Raw genomic sequence first — 23,086 nt, 5'->3', positions numbered from 1 at the left:
CTGATTCCTGTACAAGGTAGTTTGCTAAGGACCATCCTTGGCTCTGATGCCTGGTCTTAGTCTCAGGAACTGAACCCCTGGGCACATTCAATATGCAACTCATAAGTCTTCCCGCTCCAACTGGCCCTCCAGTGAGGTCCTGCCAGAGGCAAATCTCAGTGTTCCTTCAAATGACCCCATTAAAGTCACCAGAGTGGAGGTGAAGGATTTGAGACAGACTGTAAAAACTGAGGCTGGACATGAGAGGCTAGTGCTTGGGTAGAATGGAGTAAATATTTGGTTGACCCATTAAATGTTATGCTGGGATGGGCTTGGAGTGTGTGCTGTCTAGCAGGAAGAAGCTGCCTGGGAAACCTCCTTGTGAGATCCTGTCATTGCTGTTTCCGGCAGTTAAGAATCTAAGACAAAAAAAAACAACAACAAAAAACTAAAACTGTCCACCCCTTCTCCCCAGGCAGCTATACCTCTTGCCTAAGTGGGAGTAACAATTGGCATTTCTGGGAAATGGGTGCAGGTACAGTGAGGGTCAATCCTTTGAGGACCTGAACAGTCAGCTTCTACCATGGCCAGGGCAGATGTCTGGTGGTGTGTGTGGGGGGGGGGGGGGGGGGGATGGGGGGGGGGGTGGGGGGGGAGGGCAGCTGAGGACCTTACTGGCCCACTAGAGTGGAACCTGTGTTTTGGTTCAATTGGCTGTTGCTAACTGCCACCTGAGGCTGCATGACAGAATAGAGAGACAGAGAAAATTAGAAAATCCAGAGACAGGTGTAAAGAAAGAGAAATTTAGCGGGGACCAGGGGTCCCCAGATTCACTGGCACTTAGGCCCCAAGTTCCCACAAGCTACAGGAAAAATAAAGATCGTTAGATGTTTGGATTGTTTTAATGCAATCAAATTTATATAAAGTCTTCCAGGCATTAAGTAGTTCACTTGGAGTAAGCTACACTTTAATACTAGCACACCTTCCAATATGCTTACCTTATGATTTATTGCCTCTTCTAATTGTATAGTTATGAATTTTAGTCAGAAAAATAATTGAGGGGACCAGTGGGCATTTTGTGTTTAAATTCAAGTAGGCTTTGGTTCTCTAGTCCGTTTACAACTAAATCCTCCTTTGACTCTTTCAAAAGAAAATTATTCCTCTTAAGGTGTTGTACAAAGCAATTACTGTTTCATAAGTCAGGTAATGACTACATTACTTTCTGGACAATGTTACCCCTTCCTTTGCTTTCCCTTAGTTCTCTCCCTCTTGTTCCTGCCCAGAAGTTGCATAGTTCATTTTCCACAGTGTCTTCTGAGTATCATGATGCATTTGTTCATTCTTCTCCACTTCTGTGGATGGACAGACAGATGCAGATGGGCAGATGGACAGAAATAGAGATGGATGGATAGAGGGCCAGATGGAAAGACAGACAGATGGACAGACAGACACAGTTGGACAGATGGCCAGGTAGACGGATGGAGGGACAAACAGACAACGAGCAGATGGCAGATAGATGGGCAGAGGGACAGATGGATAGACACAGAAGGACAGACAGATGGATGGACTGACAGGTGGACAGATAGACAGGGAGTTGGTTAGACAGATGGAGGGAAAAACAGACATGGAGGGACAGTCGGACACATAGATGGACTGACAGACGGACAGATGGATGGACGCAGACAGATGGACAGATCAACGGAGGGAGATAACTAAGCAAGAGTAGGTGGCAATAAAAGATATATCAAGTTTTTTCAAGTGTACAAAAGGAGAAAATATCTGATAGACTTTTTTGATTCATCAGAGCCTTACAATCTGAAAATAAAATTGCTCTGGCTTTCTTAAAAACATTAAATTGTACTTAGTCAAAAATTAGACAATGCTGGGTGGTGGTGGCTCACACCTATAATCCTAGCTACTCAGGAGGCTGAGAGCTGAGGATCTCAGTTCAAAGCCAGCCAGGGCAGAAAAGTCTGTGAAACTCTTAAACCGAAGTGGCGCTGTAGCTCAAGTGGTTGAGCGCTAGCCTAGAGCTGAGGGACAGCGCTCAGGCCCAGAGTTCAAGCCCCATGACCAAAAAAGAAAAAAAGAAAAAAAATTAGACAATATTATGACACAAAGCTTGTTTGCCACATGAAATCATAGTATTTTTCTTTGTTGTCATGAATGTTCATATGGGAAGGCAAGTTGCAGAAAATAAGAAGTAGACTTCATATTATTTGAGGGGTTTGTTGAGGTTTTCTTGTGCTTGGGATTAAATCCAAAATATCACTAATACTAGACATGTGCTCTACCAATAAGCCAGACAACCCAGCCCACAGACCTTAGATTGTTATCTATTACAGAAGTGTGAGACTGATTGGAATACAGTGTAATGTTCACACTGTGTGGAGATAGAACAATGAAATCCCCCCTAAAACTAATATAAGCCAATTTTTCAAAGTAAAGATTTCCATAGAATGAAGTTCCAAATGTATTTATTTCATGTAAGATGGAGAAAAAAAAAGATCTTAACATTCCCAATGTTTAAGTCACAAATACACAGGCAGAACATATATAATAATAAAATGGCTTGAGAACATCAGCATCTTCCACAATAATCTGGAAATATAGGTTTCCACATTGTTGACATTAACACTGATGATTTTCTGAAGGGATGTATCAATACTTCAGCAGTCACTATCAGATTTTCCAAAATATCTTCTTTTTATAGAGAATGTAGGCAATGAGCACCCAGAGAGCAGTGGCAACTATGTTCTGAGTCAGATGCTCTTTGTGTGACTCCTTGTCCTCTAGCTTCCACCGAAAAGGAAAATAATTCGCAAACACCTCATGGCCGACATACACCAGAATAGAGTTCATTCCTTAAGAGAAACAGAGTATATTTCCTGAGGCACATTGGATTATCTGCTTAAATACTGAAGTGAGCCGGGCCCTAGTGACTCATGCCATTAATCCTAGCTACTCAGAAGGCTGAGATCTGAGGATCACAGATCAAAACTAGCACGGGCAGGAAAGTCAGTGAGACTCTTATCTCCAATTAACCATCAGAAAACCGGAAATGGTGCTATGGCTCAAGCGGTACAGGGCCCAGGCCCAGAGTTCAAGCACTATGACTGACCAAAAAACAAACAAACAAAAAAAGTATGAACTTGCATTATTAGCAACTGCCCAAAATAAGTGGTGCATATCTTAGATACTTAGGTGTAAACTGTATTCTTTTTATTATCTTTAAGGATTTCATTTCAACACGTCAGTTTATGATTACAATGCATCTCAATCATTGTTACCCATTTAGAGGGTTTGTTATTTATCCTGGACCCAGACTTGAATTCTCAAAGGCTGGCACTCACCCCCAGCCCCAGTATTCTTAAACTATTTTAAAAAATATTCATCTACAAATGGGCTTTTGTGGTGCTTTCAAATCTAGGTCTTTGTGCATGCAACATACATGTTCTATCACTGAAAGCAGTCCCATCCCAATAAATTAGAAAGGAATATTACTTTTTTTTGTTGTTGTTGTTCATGGGGCCTGAACTCTGGGCCTGGGCGCTGTCCCTGAGCTCTTTAGCTCAAGGCTAGTGCTCTACCACTTGAGCCACAGGACTGCTTCTGGTTTTCCCATGGTTAATTGGAGATAAGAGTTCACAGACTTTCCTGCTCAGACCATGATCCTCATTTCTCAGCCTTCTGAGTAAACAAGGATTACAGGCATGAGCCACTGGCACCCAGCTGGAAGATTACAACTTTTTTTTTTTGGGGGGGGGGGGTCCGGTCATGAGGCCTGAACTCAGCCTGGGCGCTGTCCCTCAGCCCTTCAGCTCAAGGCTAGCGCTCTACCACTTGAGCCACAGCGCCACTTCCAGCTTTTTTCTTTTTTCTTATGTGGTGCTGAGGAATCGAACCCAGGGCCTCATGCATGCAAGGCAAGCACTCTACCACTGAGCCACCTTCCCAGCCCAGATTACAACTTTTACTCATAGTTTCTAGACAGAAAATGTGAGGTCCAAAGATGTAACTTATTACTAAACTTAAAGAGCTATAATGAGTTATTGAAATGATATACTACTCTCTTAGTCCTTTAGAATTGCATCTAAACCATTCCATTTAAACCTTGATATGATCTTTTTATTTTTTAATTGTATTTTTATTACCTTCAAGTAGTTGTACAAAGGAGTTACTGCTTAACAAATCAGTTTATAAATACATTTCTTAAAAATACATTATAAATACAAAATATAATATTTCTTATGCATAAACTTTAAAGTAGTACCTTTGTATTGAGAAATGGGAAGTCTCATTTGTTAGTTAAAAACCTAAAAATGTTAAAAAATGGTATTGCCTAAAGAAGAAAGTTGAGCTCATGAATACAATGACTGGGGAACCTAAAGGGATAAAAATGGGGTGGAAGCTGGGCACTGGTGGAATACATCTGTAATCCTAGCTTCTCAGAAGCCTAACATCTGAGGATGGTGGTTCAAAGCCAACCCAGGCAGGAAAGTCAATGAGATTTTTTTTTTTTTTGTCAATGAGATTCTTATTGCCAATTAACCACCAAAAAGCTGAAGTGGAGCCACGACACAGTGGCAGAGCGCTAGCCTTGAGCAGCAACAACAGCAGCAACAAGCTGAGGGACAGTGCCTAGGTCCCGAATTCAAGCTGCGCGCGCACGCGCACACGACACAATGGTAGAGCACTAGCCTTGAGCAGCAACAACAACAGCAACAAGCTGAGGGACAGTGCCTAGATCCCGAATTCAAGCTGCGCGCGCACGCGCGCACACACGCACACAAAGTGGATTGCTTTAGGGGCTGGGAAGGTGGCTCAGTGGTAGAGCTCTTGCCTTGCATGCCTGAGGCCCTGGGTTCGATTCCTCAGCACCACATAAGCAAAAAGAAAAAAGCCGGAAGTGGCGCTGTGGCTCAAGTGGTAGAGCGCTAGCCTTGAGCTGAAGAGCTGAGGGACAGCGCCCAGGCCCAGAATTCAGGCCCCACAACTGGACCCAAAAAAAATAAAATAAAATAAAAACAAAGTGGATTGCTTTAGAGCACACCTGTGTGTTGAGACAACACAGCCACTCTTTCATTCAGCTTGTTCCTAGAAAGATGCCACCTGTGCACGAGCTCAAGGCTACAACACTACAGAAGCTCAGTAGATCTATGTAGATCACTAGGCCTCCATCACCAATTCTGCCTAAGTTAAAAGTGACTTACCTGGATAAACAAATGGGGCTCCTGTCCACAGTCCCCTCACATCAACAACAGGATAGAGCACCAGGAGGATGAAGAATGCAAAAGAGCTCAATGTGGTGATATATGAAATGGACCTGCAAGAAGTTGAGGAAGGAGAGATTGTAGGGCTCATGAGGAACATGGCCAACATCAACATGAGAACCATCACTATTTAACATGATACTGTTTTTCTATGCTTACCAAAGATTTTTGTTTATTGGAATAAAGCCTTCGTTTGCAGAAACTTTTGTCAAAGCAACAGAAATAAGCCCCTATAATGGGGAAGAGAAAGATGTTAAAGTTCTATACTATAATCCCAAAGCATAATTGTGTTTCAAAGCCAAAAGTTACTTAATTTCTTAGTGACGACTGAAATGCATTTTAACATGTGTAACTAAAATATATTCTCAGAATTCCTCTGAGGTAAAGAAGACTAATTAATTAATAAGTTATAGCGAACCCCAAAAGAAAACAAAATTACAAAGTTAAAGCTAAAATTAAGAATTGGCCAAACTTAGAATCATGTTTTATATATAAATCTGAGGTTGTTCTTTAAAAATGTTATTTAGTTTTTCTAATAAACTTTCCCATTCAGAATCCACACTTTTTGAGGCATTCCTCATTCCAATGTATGCCAAATAACGTCCTATTTAAGGTTTTCTTCCTTGGAGCAGTGACAGAATGCATGTTTTGCATACATGAATTGCTGGCTTCCACCCCCAGCATGCATGCACACACACACATCCTTCTAAGACTTATTCCTCTCTGATATTCAGTGTAAAAAACATTTCCTATCATATCAATGGTAATGTCTGCTATATACAAGCGCTGCTGCTATTTTATTTCTTCTTAAATCTATAGAGTGAGAAAAGAAATCTTAGTGAGAAGTTACTTACTAGAATACAACACCATGCAGTGAATCTAATGAGGATGCTTTTGGTCTGATCCTTATAATACAATAATATTTTTCCTGCCTGAAGAAGAAAATAACATGACTAAAAAAAATACCAGGACATATTCTTATATCTCATTCATCCATCATCCTAATCACTCAACAATCATTTACTGGATACAAAGAGATATAATAACTTATACTTGCCTTTGATTAATGTAGATTAAGGGAGAAATATGGATTGATGAGCTGGAGTATTTGCTTAGAAAAGTAGGGATATATCAGAGAGCTACAAGCATGGATGGTCAAAGTGGAAGGGCATTCTGAGCAGAATGGAACTGCACAGAAGCATGTCCAAAAGTTAAAGGCACCATAGCACCTTGTTGTGCTGAGGAGGTATAGAAGCTGTAGGATAGGGACGTGATGTAAAGGTGGTAGGCAGGTAGGCTCACTAGGTCTCATTTCATGTGAGGTCTTCCTTCTAAAAGTGATGGGGGGGGGGTGTAGTTGAGATGGTGGGAGGGAAGGGATGGAAGGGGAAAAACAAAGGAGGAGGCAACAATGCTTGATAAGAAATGTACTCATTACCTTGCTCATGTAACTATAACCACTCTGTACAGTATTTCCACAATAAAAAACATTAAAAAAAATGATGGGAGCCAAGGAAAATTTCCCCTCAAGGAAAATTGCCTTTTAAGGCCATCTCACCTCTGGCCTTAAAGGTCTCAGCCTGGCAGCTGTATGGAAGAGGCATAGAGGCAGACTGGAACTGCCCATAAAAACCTAAACCAAGGTGTTGAGTGAAATCCCACTGAAATTATGGATTCATTTTTGAAGTTATAAAAGGTTAACAATAATAATAATAATTTATGGAAATAGTTACAATTTTGAATGTATGTACTAATACTTAAAACTTCATATAAATTAAAATCTATTTAATCCTTCTAAGGTGCTAGTAAGGCAAAGAGAAGTCAAGTAACATGCCTGAAGTCTCCAAGCCAGTAAGTGACAGAGTGAGATTCAAACTTTGGCAGTATAGATCCGGGTGTCTTTCTCAACCTCTACTCTAGACTGGCAAAAATATGAATATACATAAAAACAGAATATAGAATATCAAGTGCTATAAAGGCAAGATTTCTAACTTTAAAAATTCATCATCAAAATGTATATGCCTTAAATCTGTTCTAAATCAAGTAAAATTAAAAATTCCTCACTCATACAATAGCCACATTCAAGTACTCAAGAGCTATCCTTGCTAGTTGGTGCCTAATGGATAAAATGGATACTCTCATCATCATCACAGAAAATTCTATGAATACTACTATACATGTCTTCCCCGTCCCCTCCCCGTTTACTTCTCTAAACAGTTTCAAACACTAATGAGAACTTTGGGAAGAAAAATAACAAAGTTATACCCAAGACACACCAAGATTAACCAGTATTGATTGTGGCATAAAATATGAATACTGAAGCCATGTCTGTGTCCCTCTACAATGTATTACCTAATCACCAAGGTGATGGTACCAGAATCCTCTGGGATATGATTATTACATAACAGGCTATGCCCTCCTGAACACATTTTATGCCCTGATAGAGAGCTTGAGACAGCAAGTCTAGTATCTTTGCCCTTTCACCTTTTACTATGTAAGAACACAACACTCCTCCTTTCCAGAGAATGAGCATTCCAGTTGCCATCTTGGAAGCAGAGACTACATGCTCACATGGCAACAAACTTCCTACAACCTTGATCTTGGATTTCCTAATCTACAGAACTATGAGGAATATATTTCCACTTTTAAAAATTCCTGGCCTCAGGTAATTTGTCACAGTAGCACAAACACACTAAAACAAATGCATATGAAAAATATAGAGACAAGAAATATGGTAAGTTTCCACAGCTACCAATATCCAAACACTGCTACCTCCAGCAGAGATTTTGTTTATTTGTTCATTCATTCACCTGCTTGCTTGTTTGTGACAGTATCTCAAAAAAAAAAAAAATTTTTTTTTAGAAACCATGCTGACCTCAAACTCAACACTCTTATACCTCAGTCTGCCAAGAATGCAGATTATAGGTGAATCAGAGGTACACCATCATACCTATCTGGTGAAAACCTTTATCCAGAAACTGCTCAGCTAAAATACATCACGTAATTATTTTTTAATAGAGCTGGACATTGATAGTTCATGCCTGTAATCTATTTAGGAGGCTGAAACAAGGAGGCTATTGGTTCAAGGCCGGCACAGGAAGAAAAGTCCACAAGACTCCATCTCAACAGAAGCTGAATCAGATAGCACATACTTGTCATCTAGATACAGTGGGAAACAAAAAACAAGAGGACTGCCAGGCACATGTATTCCTAGCTACTCAGGAGGCTGAGATCTGAGGATCATAGTTTGAAGCCAGCCCAAGAAGAAAAGTCTGTGAGACTCTTATGTCCAATTAACCACCAAAAAGACAGAACTAGAGCTATGGCTCAAGTGGTGAACAAAAACAGCTCAGAAACAGCTCCCAGGCTCTGAGTTCAAGCTCCAAGATGGACAAAATAAAACACAAAACAAAACACACACACACACATACACACACAAGGACTACAGTTGAGACATGCACTCAAATAGGAAGCAAGACATTATCTCAAAAATAAATAGCACACATGCAAACTAGAGATGTGGCTAAGACATAGAGTTCCTGCCTAGTAAGCCTCATGAAGCGTGGAGTTCAGACCCTAGTCCTACCAAAAACAATTTTTATTAATGTAATAATTGCATCTAATTGTTTGACTGTGCTGAATTCTAGGAATTTCTAGATTTGCACAATCTGCTGAACCTAAACAGAATTTTTTATAACTAAAGAGGACATACTTCTGACTGTTTTAATGAAATAGTTTTTTAATTGGTCATAAATCAATAATCACAAACTGTCAAGAAAATGCATATTGATGAAATGAACAAATACCTGAACTCCTAAAAATGCCATCATAATGGAGTTTATGGTCCCTAAGATTCCTTCCGGATCATAGGCCACCTCAGTGTGATAAAGCACCTTAATGAAAGAACAAGAAGGCAGCAATCACTAACCACACACATGAACAAAGGAACTCAGATTGAATGCAAATTTAAATAGATTACATATTTAGTGCTTTGTTTTTTTCTTTTGTTTTGTAGTTTGCTTCTTCTATAGAACTTCATTGCCAGCATATGAGGATCACAGGTAAAATACTTCTCACCATAAAAGGTGTAGCATGTACAGAAAATGTAGAGCCCCAGGAATAAGCCACCATCTATCAGCAGCCACTTCAATTGCAGCTATCTTAGCTAACAGTGCTGAGCCCAAAGTCCAAACAATTTTAAATACATTGCATAATGTCTCTATAATCATATATTCTGTTTTGGTCAGCTCTATTCTAAGCAATGATTTCTTATTTTCAAGCAAATAACATTTCAAATACATTTTGAATAAAAGTATAGCTCAGTGTTGAGCACATATTTAGCATGTACAAAGCCCATGGCTTAGTTCCTAACATTCAAATAAACTAGAGAAAAATACAAATGTTAAAACTGTAGGAGTGTAAATGCTCCAATACAGCATCCAGACCCCCATAACCCTTTCAAGAATGAAGCGTTCATTCCTCCAACTGCTAAAAATAGAAAATAGCAAAAGCATACACCCAAATAGCACTTCTGGATGGTCTTGGGTCAGTAACCTCTCCTCAACTGCAAAGTAGATCTGAAGTGCCACTCCCCAACAGTAACTAATCCAACAAGAACTCCCTGCTGTGTGCTCTGCACACAGAATCTGCTGCCTAGAGTTACTTGACGTACAGAAACATTCTAAATTTGTGCTCATTTTATATGATGCATTCTACTTTATTATCCAAAGCAATGTTGTTTAGTGATGAATACTAAAGTTAGTAGCCATGTTTCCAAGTAAAACTTATTTCCCATAACATTCTGCTAAATGAACATACATCAAAATTGATCAGGGTTTTCCCCCCTCTCTCTATCTAAACTTCCTCTTCTAAGTAAAAGTCAGTCTCACTCACAGTGGAGGATGGGTGTTGGTAAAGATGATCATGTCCCAAAAGCAAGCGGTCAATGTAGCCAGCAGCTCCTCCAGTGCAATTTGAATACTTCCCCAAGTCTCCAATGCCTCCAGGGCCAAGATACCCACTAGGAAAATAAAGAACATATTAATGGCCCAACCCAAAGAACCTCAAACATACACAAAGTAAAAACAAAACACACTTGGACATGATATATTATACAGGTCTCCAGGCATCACACAGAGAGAGACCAAATGAGGATATTCTTAGGAGAGGTTTATTGATGTGCAACCGCTATGGGCAACTGACCATATAAAATAATATTTATCAAAATGTGCTCTAGGAAATGGAAACAATAGGTTTTTTTCTTTGTTGCTGCTTTTGCTTTTCTTTTTCTTTTTTCTTATTTGTCTTTGGGAGTGTTAAGTGGATGATACAAAAATGGTGGGACAATAGTGGTGCTGTGGCTCAAGTGCTAGAGTGCTCGCCGTGAGCTGAAGAGCTGAGGGAAAGCACCCAAGCCCAGAGTTCAAGCCCCACAACCGACCAAAAAAAAAGTTTAAAAAAAAAAAATGGTGGGACAAAGGGTAAAAACATGCAGTAGTGATACTCACTGGATATTATGTTGAAAATGAACTCCAAAACTTGTGGGTGGGTACAAGAGGGAAAAACTGGGAGAAAGCTAGGGAAAACATAACATTGTCCAAAAAGACAGGCATTCTTATATAAGAACGGAAAATAGATCAAACATATTGAAATTGTGTGAAAAAGCAAAAGGGAAGATGAAAGAGAGTAATAGAGGTAAGATTGATTTGTGCATAGAAATGTAAAACTTCCTTTGTAAAATGAATACATGCCAATTAAAAACCTTAGTTAAAAATAAGAAAAAAATATGTACTCTATCTGTAACCTATCTGTACATCAGCTTTACAGTAACAATTTTAAAAATTCAAATATATGTATTACTGTCAACAATTTAGATTAGAATTAGTATATTTTAACAATTTAAAATAAAGAAAAAATAAATTAAAAAAAACTTTCTGACAAAAAAAAAATCCTTCTGGCTCCTTTCACTCTCATGACTGCAATTTCTCCTTCATTAGTAAGACAAGAGGCCCAATTTATACTCAGATTGACTCAGACAATACCAAACTCCTCTCCCAATGCAAAGGACACCACAAAGAAAAAGAATAAAAGGAGAAATCTGAAGGCTTTAGACCCCTCATAACCTCTGACTTGGCAGAAAGAGACATGCAAAAGGAATTACATGTCTTAGGTTCACTTACATGGGGCACCCAGGGACAGGTAATAAGAAGGTTATTCCCAGCCAAACACTTTCCAATATCAGAATGAAAAGCCACTGAGGCCAGCTAGAAGTAATGTCTTGAAGAGAAGAGTAAGTTCTCTCCTGAGTTAGGGGCATGGAAAAAAATACATAAATTAAATGCAAACAAAATGGGACTAAAATTCAGTATACTGGTTAGAAAATACCCAGTGATTATTTTGTTAAAATTTATCATTGTAATTCAAAAATTTATATGGTTTGTATGATATCTGATTTCTATTTTTACAAAATACTGTAGCAAAAATTAGAAAGAAAGCAAACTAGAAGTTATAAACCAGAAAATATTAAAATATTAATATTAATGGCACACACCTATAATTCTAGTACTTAGAATGCTGAGATCTGAAGATCACAGCTCGAAGACAGCCCAGACAGGAAATTCATCTTTCCAACTAACCATCAAAAAGCCAAAAGTGAAGCTGTGGGTCAAGTGGTAGAGTGCTAGCTTTGAGCAAGAAAACTCATGAATAGTGCCCAGGCCTTGAGTTAAAAGCATAGGACAAGCACAAAAAGAAAAGGAAACTACAGTATTACATTCAGAACTGAAAAAATTCTGGTAACTTTATAGTCAATTTTTTTCCTCTCTCATTTTTACAAAATATAATTTCTCACCAAGGCATAATTTTCAGGTACAGGTTTAGCAAAGAGGAGCTCCAACACAGCAACCACAAAATAAGTCATTCCCAACCTTTGTAGAACACCAGGAATTCTCATCTTATCCCATGATACTGCAGAAGATACAGTTAGGTAAGGCATTAGACATCACTTCACATCTTATTCCAAGGCAATACATTGTTTGAAGGGTAACAAATACTTATATTACACACAAATGTACTTGTTACTTTATATCTTTGGAGATGGAAATAAACATGGTCAGGAGACAAGGATGAAACCCAGGTTTAAAGAACAGATCAATCCCACTCTCTAATAAGGAGACTAAAAGTAAAAGTATCTTTCTCAGGTATGGAGATAAGACAAGGACATTATCCCCTACTTCCCCTGAATTCCATTTCCTGGCCTCTTCCTCTTCCTCTCAGGAATATAGACACAATCAACAACATGCCCACCAGCAACTTGTAAACCAACACAAGTCACCAACTCATTCACTCTGCTCTACAGGCTACACAACTGCATCACTAAAAATAGATAATACTCTAGCAAACCCTACAAAGAAATCTACAGGGACAATGGCTCATTTTCTGAGAAATCTATCAAATCCAACATTTTTTTTTTTTTTTTTTTTTGTCGGTCGTGGGGCTTGAACTCTGGGCTTGGGTGCTAATCCTGCGCTCTTCAGCTCAAGGTAAGTGCTCTACCACTTGAGCCACAGCACCACTTCCGGTTTTCTAGTGGTTTATTGGAGATAAAGAGTCTCATGAACTTTTCTGCCCGGGCTGGCTTTGAACTGTGATCCTCAGATCTCAGCCTCCTCAGTAGCTAGGATTACAGGCATGAGCCACTGGCGCTCGGCTCAGATCCAACTTTATGTGCCACAAGTAGAAGTGACTATTTTTTCTTCTTAGTGCCTTAAGTATTTAGTCAAAGCAGGTTTTCTCAAAAGATCCTCTTTTGTCAATGACAGAGTAAGCCTGACTGACTTCCTTAATCCTAATACTGTTACAAAGCATTTACATCCTTCTCTCAACTGTCCTGACTCACTGCCTACAATTTAAATAGTGACAAATATCCTTTCCAGCAATATAGCTGGCATAAAGGTAATAAAAGAAGTGAATTCTTAAACTACTAGCCAACTTAGAAAGGTCAATGAAACCAAAATGTCGAGAGAGAAAGGTCTCAGAACAAGGTGATTTGGCCAAGTATGCTCTCTCTGAGACATGTACATGTCTCAGAAAAAAAAAAAAAATTCAACCTCTCTAGGCCTGATTTTTCTTTCATACCACAGGGAAAGTCTGAATAGTCACAGAGGCTCTTCCCAGTTCTAAAATTCTAAGGCAATAAAATAATGCCCCAAATCATTGAGCTAATACTTGGACATAATGCACAAGCATTTCTAATAATAGAGGATTTACATTTCTTTCAAATTATAATAAACTGTACCTGGGGTATAACTCAATGGCAGAGGGTTTAACACGTGCAAAGTTCTAGCTTTTGTCTCAAGTATCTACCCACACATAATACACACACACACACACACACACACACACACACACACACACACACACACGGAGTATTTTACAGATTTCAATCTCATTATAAACTAACAAAGAGTGGAAATACTTACAGGGACCAAGGCAATAATTGGGGTTCACAATGAAAATTCCTATGCAAATTAATAGGAAACTCCTCCATGTAATTTTCCCCAGCAATCTGAGTTTTGAACATCCCCGTTGCAATATAGTAGTCATTGATAGAAAAACTGAAGATCCCATAATAAATACAAACCTAAAAAAGAAAGCAATTAGTTAGGTGACTATTACAAATACTTTATCTTTAATATCTTATAATTATCCACATAAAGTTACCTATTTACTGCAATAAAATGAAGTAGGGATTACAGCATACTTTTTTTAGGCCTGAGGAATTTGACAATACATCTCTGAGTCATGTCTTAAGAGGAAGTTCTTTAGTATTAAATGAAATTTCCAAGGATAACCTTCCCAAACAGTGTCAATGAGAAGTTATAAACATACCACACAGAATGTAACATACAATGTAACAACAGCAATCCAGAGAACAATAAACTATAAATTGGCAGAGGCCTGGGAAGTAGAGAATATAGCACATTAAGTGGGGAATATTTGGGAGCTTGAGAGTTAAGAACTGAGAACCTTAAAGTCATCACAAGAGTTTGTAATCAGAACTGCAAGTATACTTTCATGTGCAGCAGATTAGCTAAGGGTTTGGAGACACCATACTCCCAAGGAGCTAAGCACCCAACCAAATTCAGTCTCCAAAAATCACCAATAAAAGTAAGGCTGGAAGTATATGTAAGTGTACCTGAAGTGGTAGAGCACCAGCAAGCAAGAAAGCTAAGTGAGTGCAAGGCATTTAGTTGAAATCTCAAACCAGGAAAAGAGAGAGGAGAAGGAGGGAGGAAGGGAAGGAAGGGAAGGAAGGAAGGAAGGAAGGAAGGAAGGAAGGAAAGGAAGGAGGGAAGAAGAGAGGGAGGGAGGGAGGGAAGGAGGGAAGGAGAGAGGAAAGAGAAAAGAAAGGGGAAAATGAAGTGCATCTTTTTTTTTTTTTTCCTTTTTTTTCTTTTGGTAGGTCATGAGGCTTGAACTCTGCCTGGGTGCTGTCCCTGAGCTCTTTTACTAAAGGCTTGCATTCTACCACAGCTCCACTTGCGGTTTTCTGGTGGTTAAATGGAAATGAGTCACATGGACTTTCCTGCTTTGGCTGGCATCAAGCCACGATCTTCAGATCTCAGCCTCCTGCGCAGCTAGGATCATAGGCATGAGCCACTGGCACCCAGCTTCCTCAAAGTTTTTAACACTCAAACTTCATTCAGCCACCAGCAAATCATCAATTAGCTCCCAGTGTTCCTACAATATTGGCTATAGCTGCTGGCTTCTGTTCTTAGTAAGATGTGATTCTGTTTCTGCCTGTCTCTCCAGTTTTAAGGGTAGGAGTTACCCTACTACCACAATTCTTCATGGATCCAAGACTTGTTAAGTTTGTTCAGATTTTTCTTATTGTGAGGACAATCATGATGACTTTACATGTTGGACATGTAAACATGTTTACTGAAGTTAGACATCTGTATTTTAAAGTACTCCATAGTCAGTTTTGTTCTTTTTTTTTTTTTTTTTGGTCAGTCATGGGGCTTGAACTCAGAGCCTGGGCACTGTCCCTGAGCTCTTTCTGCTCAAGGTTACTACTAAGCCACAGCACCATTTCTGTCAGTTTTGTTCTTAAAGAGAGGTTGTTTATTAATAATTGTTTTACACTGTAACTATTTACATATTCATTTTTGGCCTAGCCTCAAAGTTTCAAAAAGCGAGAACTCATCTCCATTCCACTAGAGGATATTTCCTTATATCAGTTTGCCCAAGAATAAGAATCTACTAATTGTTAAATCTTTTTCATTCTTCTCCTTTGCTTCTTTCTCCATTATTGAAATATAATATTATTCCAGCTCTTTATCATATTGAATCTGGATCCTAATTTTTATCTTTTGTGTTTGGCCACTCTACAAGGATCTTCAGAAATACCTTCTAAAATGTAAATGTAAAAGAACAATTTTAATTACAAAAAAATTTTTTACTGACCACAAGGGAATAAAATTAGAACTCAACACCAAAAGCCACCAAAGAAAGTCCGGTATCACATGGAGGCTGAACAACACACTGCTAAATCATGAGTGGGTCATGGAAGAGATTAGAAAGGAAATTCAAATGTTCATGCTATTCAACAAAAATGAACACACAAAATACCAGCTCCTCTGGGACACAGCAAAGGCAGTACTCAGAGGCAAGTTTATAGCTCTGAGCTCCTACATCAACAAATTGGAGAGATCTGAAACTAACAATTTAATGACACATCTAAACCTCCTTGAAAAAGAGCAGCAAGATAAACCCCAATCCAGTAGATGGAAAGAAATAATCAAAATTAAATCAGAATTAAATGAATTAGAATCCAAAAAAACTATAGAAAGAATCAACAAAACAAAGAGTTGGTTCTTCGAAAAACTTAACAAAATTGACAGACCCTTAGCAAATCTTATCAGAAAAAGAAGAGAACACACCCAAATTAATAAACTCAGAGATGAGAATGGAAACATCACCACGGAAACAACCAAGATTCAGAACATTATAAGGGAATACTTCTCAAAACTTTATGCTAATAAGTTTGAGAACTTGACAGAAATGGACCTCTTCCTAGCAAATATTGACATGCCAAAACTAAACCAAGATGAGTTAAACTATCTTAACAGGCCCATATCAAGCATTGAAATAGAAACAGCAATAAGAGACCCCCCAGCTAAGAAAAGTCCAGGACCAGATGGTTTTACAGCAGAATTTTACAAGGCCTTCAAAGCAGAGCTCACACCAATTCTCCTCCAACTCTTCAATGAAATTGAAAGAGAAAGCTCACTACCGAACACATTCTATGAAGCCATCATAACCCTCATCCCAAAACCAGGCAGGGACTCATCAAAGAAAGAGAACTATAGACCCATTTCTTTGATGAACATTGATGCAAAACTTCTCAACAAAATTTTGGCCAATCGACTTCAACAATTCATCCAAAAAATCATACACCACGATCAAACAGGATTCATTTCAGGGATGCAAAGCTGGTTCAATATACGCAAATCAATTAATATTATTCATCACATCAACAGGAGCAAGAATAAGAACCACATGATTATCTCAATAGACGCAGAAAAAGCATTCGACAAGATCCAACACCCCTTTATGATGAAGGTTTTGGAAAAATTAGGAATCCATGGAACATTCCTCAATACAATAAAGGCTGTATATGACAAACCTACAGCCAGCATTATACTCAATGGTTAAAAACTAAAGCCATTTCCCCTTAACTCAGGAACAAGACAAGGATGCCCACTCTCTCCACTTCTCTTCAATCTAGTATTAGAATGCCTAGCTACAGCAATAAGACAAGATGCAGACATAAAGGGGATCCAAATAGGGAAAGAAGAAATAAAACTCTCCCTCTTTGCAGACGACATGATCTTGTATTTAAAGAATCCCATAGACTCCACTCCCAAATTACTCAAGCTGATTCAAAACTTTGGCAAAGTAGCAGGGTATCAAATTAACCCCCCAAAATCAATGGCCTTTCTGTATGCCAACAATGAGAAAAGTGTGGCTGAAATTAGGAAAGCAACTCCATTTGTAATAGCCCCACAAAAAATAAAATACCTAGGAATTAACTTAACCAAAGAAGTGAAGGACCTCTATGATGAAAACTTTAAAATCTTGAAAAAGGAAATCAACACAGAACTTAAAAAATGGCAAAACCTCCCATGCTCCTGGATTGGAAAGATTAACATCGTGAAAATGGCAATACTTCCCAAGGCTATCTACAAATTCAACGCAATACCTATCCAAATTCCAACCTCATTCTTCAAGGAAATAGAAGAGGCAATCCAAAAATTCATATGGAACAATAAAAGACCCCGAATAGCAAAAACGCTCCTCAACGCAAAGAACACTGCTGGAGGAATATCAATACCAAATTTCAAACTCTACTATAAAGCCATAGTAATCAAAACAGCTTGGTATTGGCATAAGAACAGACCTCAGGACCAATGGAATAGAATTGAAAACCCAGAAATGAACCTACAGACCTATAGCCATCTAATCTTCGATAAGGGAGCTAAAACAATAGAATGGAACAAAGACAGCCTCTTCAGTAAATGGTGCTGGCAAAACTGGTTAACTACGTGTAGAAAACTAAAGCTAGATCCTTATATATCACCCTGCACCAGAATCAACTCCAAATGGATCAAAGACCTTGAACTCAAAGCAGACACTCTGAAAACATTACAGGATGGAATAGGAGAAACCCTAGGTCTCCTTGGCTCAGGCCGAAATTTTCTGAATACACAACAAATCAAAGAAAGGTTGGACAAATGGGATTGCATAAGGTTGCAGAGCTTCTGCAGGGCAAATGACATAGCTAGCAAGATCAATAGAAAGCCCACGGATTGGGAGAAGATCTTTACTAGCCATACAACAGACAAGGGTCTCATATCTAAAATATACTTGGAACTCAAAAAATTGAACCACCCAACAACAAATCCTCAAAGAAACAACTGCCCAATAAGTAAGTGGGTGAAAGACTTAAAGAGAAGCTTCTCTGAAGAAGAAAGAAAGATGGCCAATAGACACATGAAGAAATGTTCAACCTCCCTAGCCATAAAAGAAATGCAAATCAAAACAACATTGAGATATCACCTCACTCCAGTTAGAACAGCAAAAATCAAGAACTCTAACAACAACAGATGCTGGAGGGGATGTGGACAGAAAGGAACCTTACTTCATTGTTGGTGGGAATGTAAACTTGTTCAACCACTTTGGAAAGCAGTATGGAGGTTCCTCAAAAGACTTCACATAGAACTCCCCTATGACTCAGCAATCCCACTTTTGGGCATTTACCCTAATGTTTACAAAAAAGACCACACTAAAGCTACCAGCACAACTAAGTTTATTGCAGCATTATTTACCATAGCTAAGATATGGAACCAACCCAGATGCCCCTCAGTAGATGAATGGATCAAGAAAATGTGGTATATATACACAATGGAATTCTATGCCTCCATCAGAAAGAATGACATTGCCCCATTTGTTAGGAAATGGAAAGGCTTGGAAAAAATTATATTAAGTGAAGTAAGCCAGGCCCAAAGAAACATAGGTCCCATGGTTTCCCTTATTTGCAATATCTAGTATAGGTATGAGTCAAGCGGAAAAAGTCAGATAATGTGATGTTAGGAAAACGAACCCTCAAATATGTATTTTAATGTTTTTGTTTCTTTCATGCATGTGTTTCTAACACATTTATAAGATTATTTCTTTGTTGCTTTGTATGTCCCTCCCCCACAGTGTAACCCCCGCTTTCACTATATTTGATGTCAGTATAACATGTGGAGGAAACGGGGACAAACAAGTCGTTTAAGGATTCAGGTGGACCTGTTGCAACAATGAGAAGTACAAAATGTCATGTCAAAACCAGCTTTACAATGTCGGAGTGGGGGAGGAGGGATGGTGGGAAGGGAGGTGAAGGGTAAACAAAGGAGGAGGCTGCAATGCTTGGTAAGAAATGTATGCATTATCCTGCCCATGTAATTGTAACCCCTCTGTACAGTATGTTCTCAAATAAAATAAAATAAAATTTAAAAAAAAAAATTTTTTTTAATGCCAGGTACTGGTGGCTTATGTCACCTAGCTACTCAGGAGGCTGAGTTAGAAGGATCACACACAGTTCAAAGATAGCCCAGGCAGGAAATCATGAAATTGTTATCTCCAATTAGCCAGCAACAATCCAGAAGGAGAGCTATGGCTCAAGTGGTAGAACAACAGCCTTGAGCAAAAAAGTTCAAAGACAGCACCGAGGTCCTGAATTCAAGTCCCAGGACCAGCACAAAAAAAAAAAAAAGAAAAAAAGAAAAAGAAAAAGATTTTCCAAGCTATACTAATATGTTACAATAAAATAAATTTCAAACAAAATTAGTCAAAAGAAACAAACTCATTTCATATTAATAAATGAATAATTCAATATAGTAAGATAATTCAACTTTGCAGAAAAAACTCAAATTATTAGGCAGAAAGAAATAAGTTTATGGCAAAGATAGGCATGGTGGCTCACATCTGTAATTCTAGCTACTTTTAAGGGTAAAATCAGGAGGTTCAGGATTCAACCACCACAAGCAGAAGACCCCTTTCTTGACCTATTGCTGGGCACAGAGGAGCATGTCTGGTATGTGAGAGGTTATTGGGAAAATCATCGTTCCAGGCCAGAGTAGGCATTCAAGTCTGTAAAACTGTATCTCAATTCAAGAAGCTGGGCTGGTTGACATACAGCTGTCATCTCAGGTATGATGAGAAGGTTAAAATAGATGGAATGCAGTCCAGGTATTCATCTGAGAAAGAAATGCAATTCTATCTCAAAAAAATAAACATGCTAGTTAGAGGTAGGTCAGCAGTAGAGTGCCTGCCGAACAAGTGTGAAGCCCTAAGTAAAACATTATCACAAAAATTAATGAAATGGAGACTTTAAAAAATACAAAAGAACCAAGGAAGAAAGAAGTTGATTCTCTAAAATGACTATTCTAATTGATAAATCCGAATGAACTAAACAAAAGGGAAAAAAATGATAAAATTAGAGAAAATAAAGGTGATTGTTAGAGTACCAGTATCATTAAGGAATATATAAATTTCTGGGTACATTTGGACTAACAAAAGTAAACAAAGAGGCTGTAATTCATCTAAGCAGATCTATTACAACTGAACAATATTTAAATAGTAACAGAATCACCCCAAAAATAAGAGCTGAAGACCAGATGGTTTCACTGTCAAATTCTATATGATCTATAAAGAAGAAAACCAATGTTCCTAAAACCAGTCAATAAAAAAATAAAGAGAATGAATACAACCAAACTCAATCTATGAATCTAGTATTCCAAAACCAAAGGACAAAAAAAAAAAAAAAATAGATCAATTTCCACAATGAACAGACACAAAAATTCCCAATAAACTAATTGCAAGCCAAATTCAATAACATATTAAAAGATCACAAACTATGACAAAGTTGATTTCATTCCACCCATGCAAAGAAAGTTCAACACACCAAATCAGTAAATGTGATACGGCAGTATATAAGCAGAATCAAGGACAAAAACTATATCTCAATAGATGCAGGAAAGGTCTTCAACAAATTCAGCATTAGTTCATGATAAATGTTCTTTTTTTTTTTTATTTGTGAACATACTGTACAGAGGGGTTACAATTACATGGGCAGGATAATGCGTACATTTCTTACCAAGCATTGCAGCCTCCTCCTTTGTTTACCCTTCATATCCCTTCCCAGCTTCCCCCCTCCCCCCCCATCCGCACCGACGTTGTAAAGCTCGTTTTGGACATGACAACTTGTACTTCTCATTGTTGCAACAGGTCCACCTGTATCCTTAAACGACTTGTTTTTCCCCATCTCCTCCACAAGTTATATTGACATCAAATATAGTGAAAGCAGGGGTTATACTGTGGGGGAGGGACATACAAAGCAACAAAGAAATAATCTTATAAATGAGTTAGAAACACATGCATGAAAGAAAGAAACATTAAAAATACATATCTAAGGGTTCATTTTCCTAACATCGCATTATCTGACCTTTTCCACTTGACTCATACATATACTAGATATTGCAAATAAGGGAAACCATGGGGCCTATGTTTCTTTGGGCCTGGCTTACTTCGCTTAATATAATTTTTTCCAAGTCTCTCCATTTCCTAACAAATGGGGCAATGTCATTCTTTCTGATGGAGGCCTAGAATTCCATTGTGTATATATACCACATTTTCTTGATCCATTCATCTACTGAGGGGCATCTGGGTTGGTTCCATATCTTAACTATGGTAAATAATGCTGCAATAAACATAGTTGTGCTGGTAGCTTTAGTGTGGTCTTGTTTGTAAACATTTGGGTAAATGCCCAAAAGTGGGATTGCTGGGTCATAGGGGAGTTCTATGTGGAGTCTTTTGAGGAACCTCCATACTGCTTTCCAAAGTGGTTGAACAAGTTTACTTTCCCACCAACAATGAAGTAAGGTTCCCTTCTGTCCACATCCCCTCCAGCATCTGTTGTTGTTAGAGTTCTTGATTTTTGCCATTCTAACTGGGGTGAGGTGATATCTCAATGTTGTTTTGATTTGCATTTCTTTTATGGCTAGGGAGGTTGAGCATTTCTTCATGTATCTATTGGCCATCCTTCTTTCTTCTTCAGAGAAGTTTCTCTTTAAGTCTTTCGCCCACTTGTTTATTGGGCAGTTGTTTCTTTGAGGATTTGTTGTTGGGGGATTTAATTTTTTGAGTTCCAAGTATATTTTAGATATGAGACCCTTGTCTGTTGTATGGCTAGTGAAGATCTTCTCCCAATCCGTGGGCTTTCTATTGATCTTGCTAGCTATGTCCTTTGCCATGCAGAAGCTCTGCAACTTCATGCAATCCCATTTGTCCAACCTTTCTTTGATTTGTTGTGTTTCCAGGTCTCTATTCAGAAAATTTCGGCCTGAGCCAAGGAGACCTAGGGTTTCTCCTATTCCATCCTGTAATGTTTTCAGAGTGTCTGCTTTGACTTCGAGGTCTTTGATCCATTTGGAGTTGATTCTGGTGCAGGGTGATATATAAGGATCTAGCTTTAGTTTTCTACAAGTAGTTAACCAATTTTGCCAGCACCATTTACTGAAGAGGCTGTCTTTGTTCCATTCTATTGTTTTAGCTCCCTTATCGAAGATTAGATGGCTATAGGTCTGTAGGTTCATTTCTGGGTTTTCAATTCTATTCCATTGGTCCTGAGGTCTGTTCTTATGCCAATACCAAGCTGTTTTGATTACTATGGCTTTATAGTAGAGTTTGAAATTTGGTATTGATATTCCTCCAGCAGTGTTCTTTGCGTTGAGGAGCGTTTTTGCTATTCGGGGTCTTTTATTGTTCCATATGAATTTTTGGATTGCCTCTTCTATTTCCTTGAAGAATGAGGTTGGAATTTGGATAGGTATTGCGTTGAATTTGTAGATAGCCTTGGGAAGTATTGCCATTTTCACGATGTTAATCTTTCCAATCCAGGAGCATGGGAGGTTTTGCCATTTTTTAAGTTCTGTGTTGATTTCCTTTTTCAAGATTTTAAAGTTTTCATCATAGAGGTCCTTCACTTCTTTGGTTAAGTTAATTCCTAGGTATTTTATTTTTTGTGGGGCTATTACAAATGGAGTTGCTTTCCTAATTTCAGCCACACTTTTCTCATTGTTGGCATACAGAAAGGCCATTGATTTTGGGGGGTTAATTTGATACCCTGCTACTTTGCCAAAGTTTTGAATCAGCGTGAGTAATTTGGGAGTGGAGTCTATGGGATTCTTTAAATACAAGATCATGTCGTCTGCAAAGAGGGAGAGTTT

General features: G+C 38.5%; 1 protein-coding gene across 1 annotated transcript in view; it reads right to left on the bottom strand.

Annotated features, from left to right (window-relative positions):
* Positions 1 to 2,439: 2,439 nt before the first annotated feature.
* Hgsnat (heparan-alpha-glucosaminide N-acetyltransferase) overlaps positions 2,440 to 23,086 on the bottom strand; it is a 52,035-nt gene continuing 31,388 nt past the window's right edge. Inside the window, exons 10-18 of the mRNA XM_042679460.1 lie at positions 13,733 to 13,893; positions 12,103 to 12,218; positions 11,432 to 11,553; positions 10,146 to 10,272; positions 9,059 to 9,145; positions 6,107 to 6,184; positions 5,412 to 5,482; positions 5,193 to 5,305; positions 2,440 to 2,843 (exon numbers count right to left, since the gene is read on the bottom strand). Coding sequence (XP_042535394.1) covers positions 2,662 to 2,843; positions 5,193 to 5,305; positions 5,412 to 5,482; positions 6,107 to 6,184; positions 9,059 to 9,145; positions 10,146 to 10,272; positions 11,432 to 11,553; positions 12,103 to 12,218; positions 13,733 to 13,893 — 1,057 coding nt within the window. The 3' untranslated portion in view covers positions 2,440 to 2,661. The remainder of the gene's footprint in view (positions 2,844 to 5,192; positions 5,306 to 5,411; positions 5,483 to 6,106; positions 6,185 to 9,058; positions 9,146 to 10,145; positions 10,273 to 11,431; positions 11,554 to 12,102; positions 12,219 to 13,732; positions 13,894 to 23,086) is intronic.

The sequence above is a fragment of the Dipodomys spectabilis genome, unplaced genomic scaffold, assembly GCF_019054845.1.
Source record: "Dipodomys spectabilis isolate Male_0828 unplaced genomic scaffold, ASM1905484v1 ptg000052l, whole genome shotgun sequence".
Taxonomy (NCBI): domain Eukaryota; kingdom Metazoa; phylum Chordata; class Mammalia; order Rodentia; family Heteromyidae; genus Dipodomys; species Dipodomys spectabilis.
The sequence above is the reverse complement of the archived record's forward strand: the minus strand, read 5'-3'. Positions and strand labels throughout refer to the sequence as shown.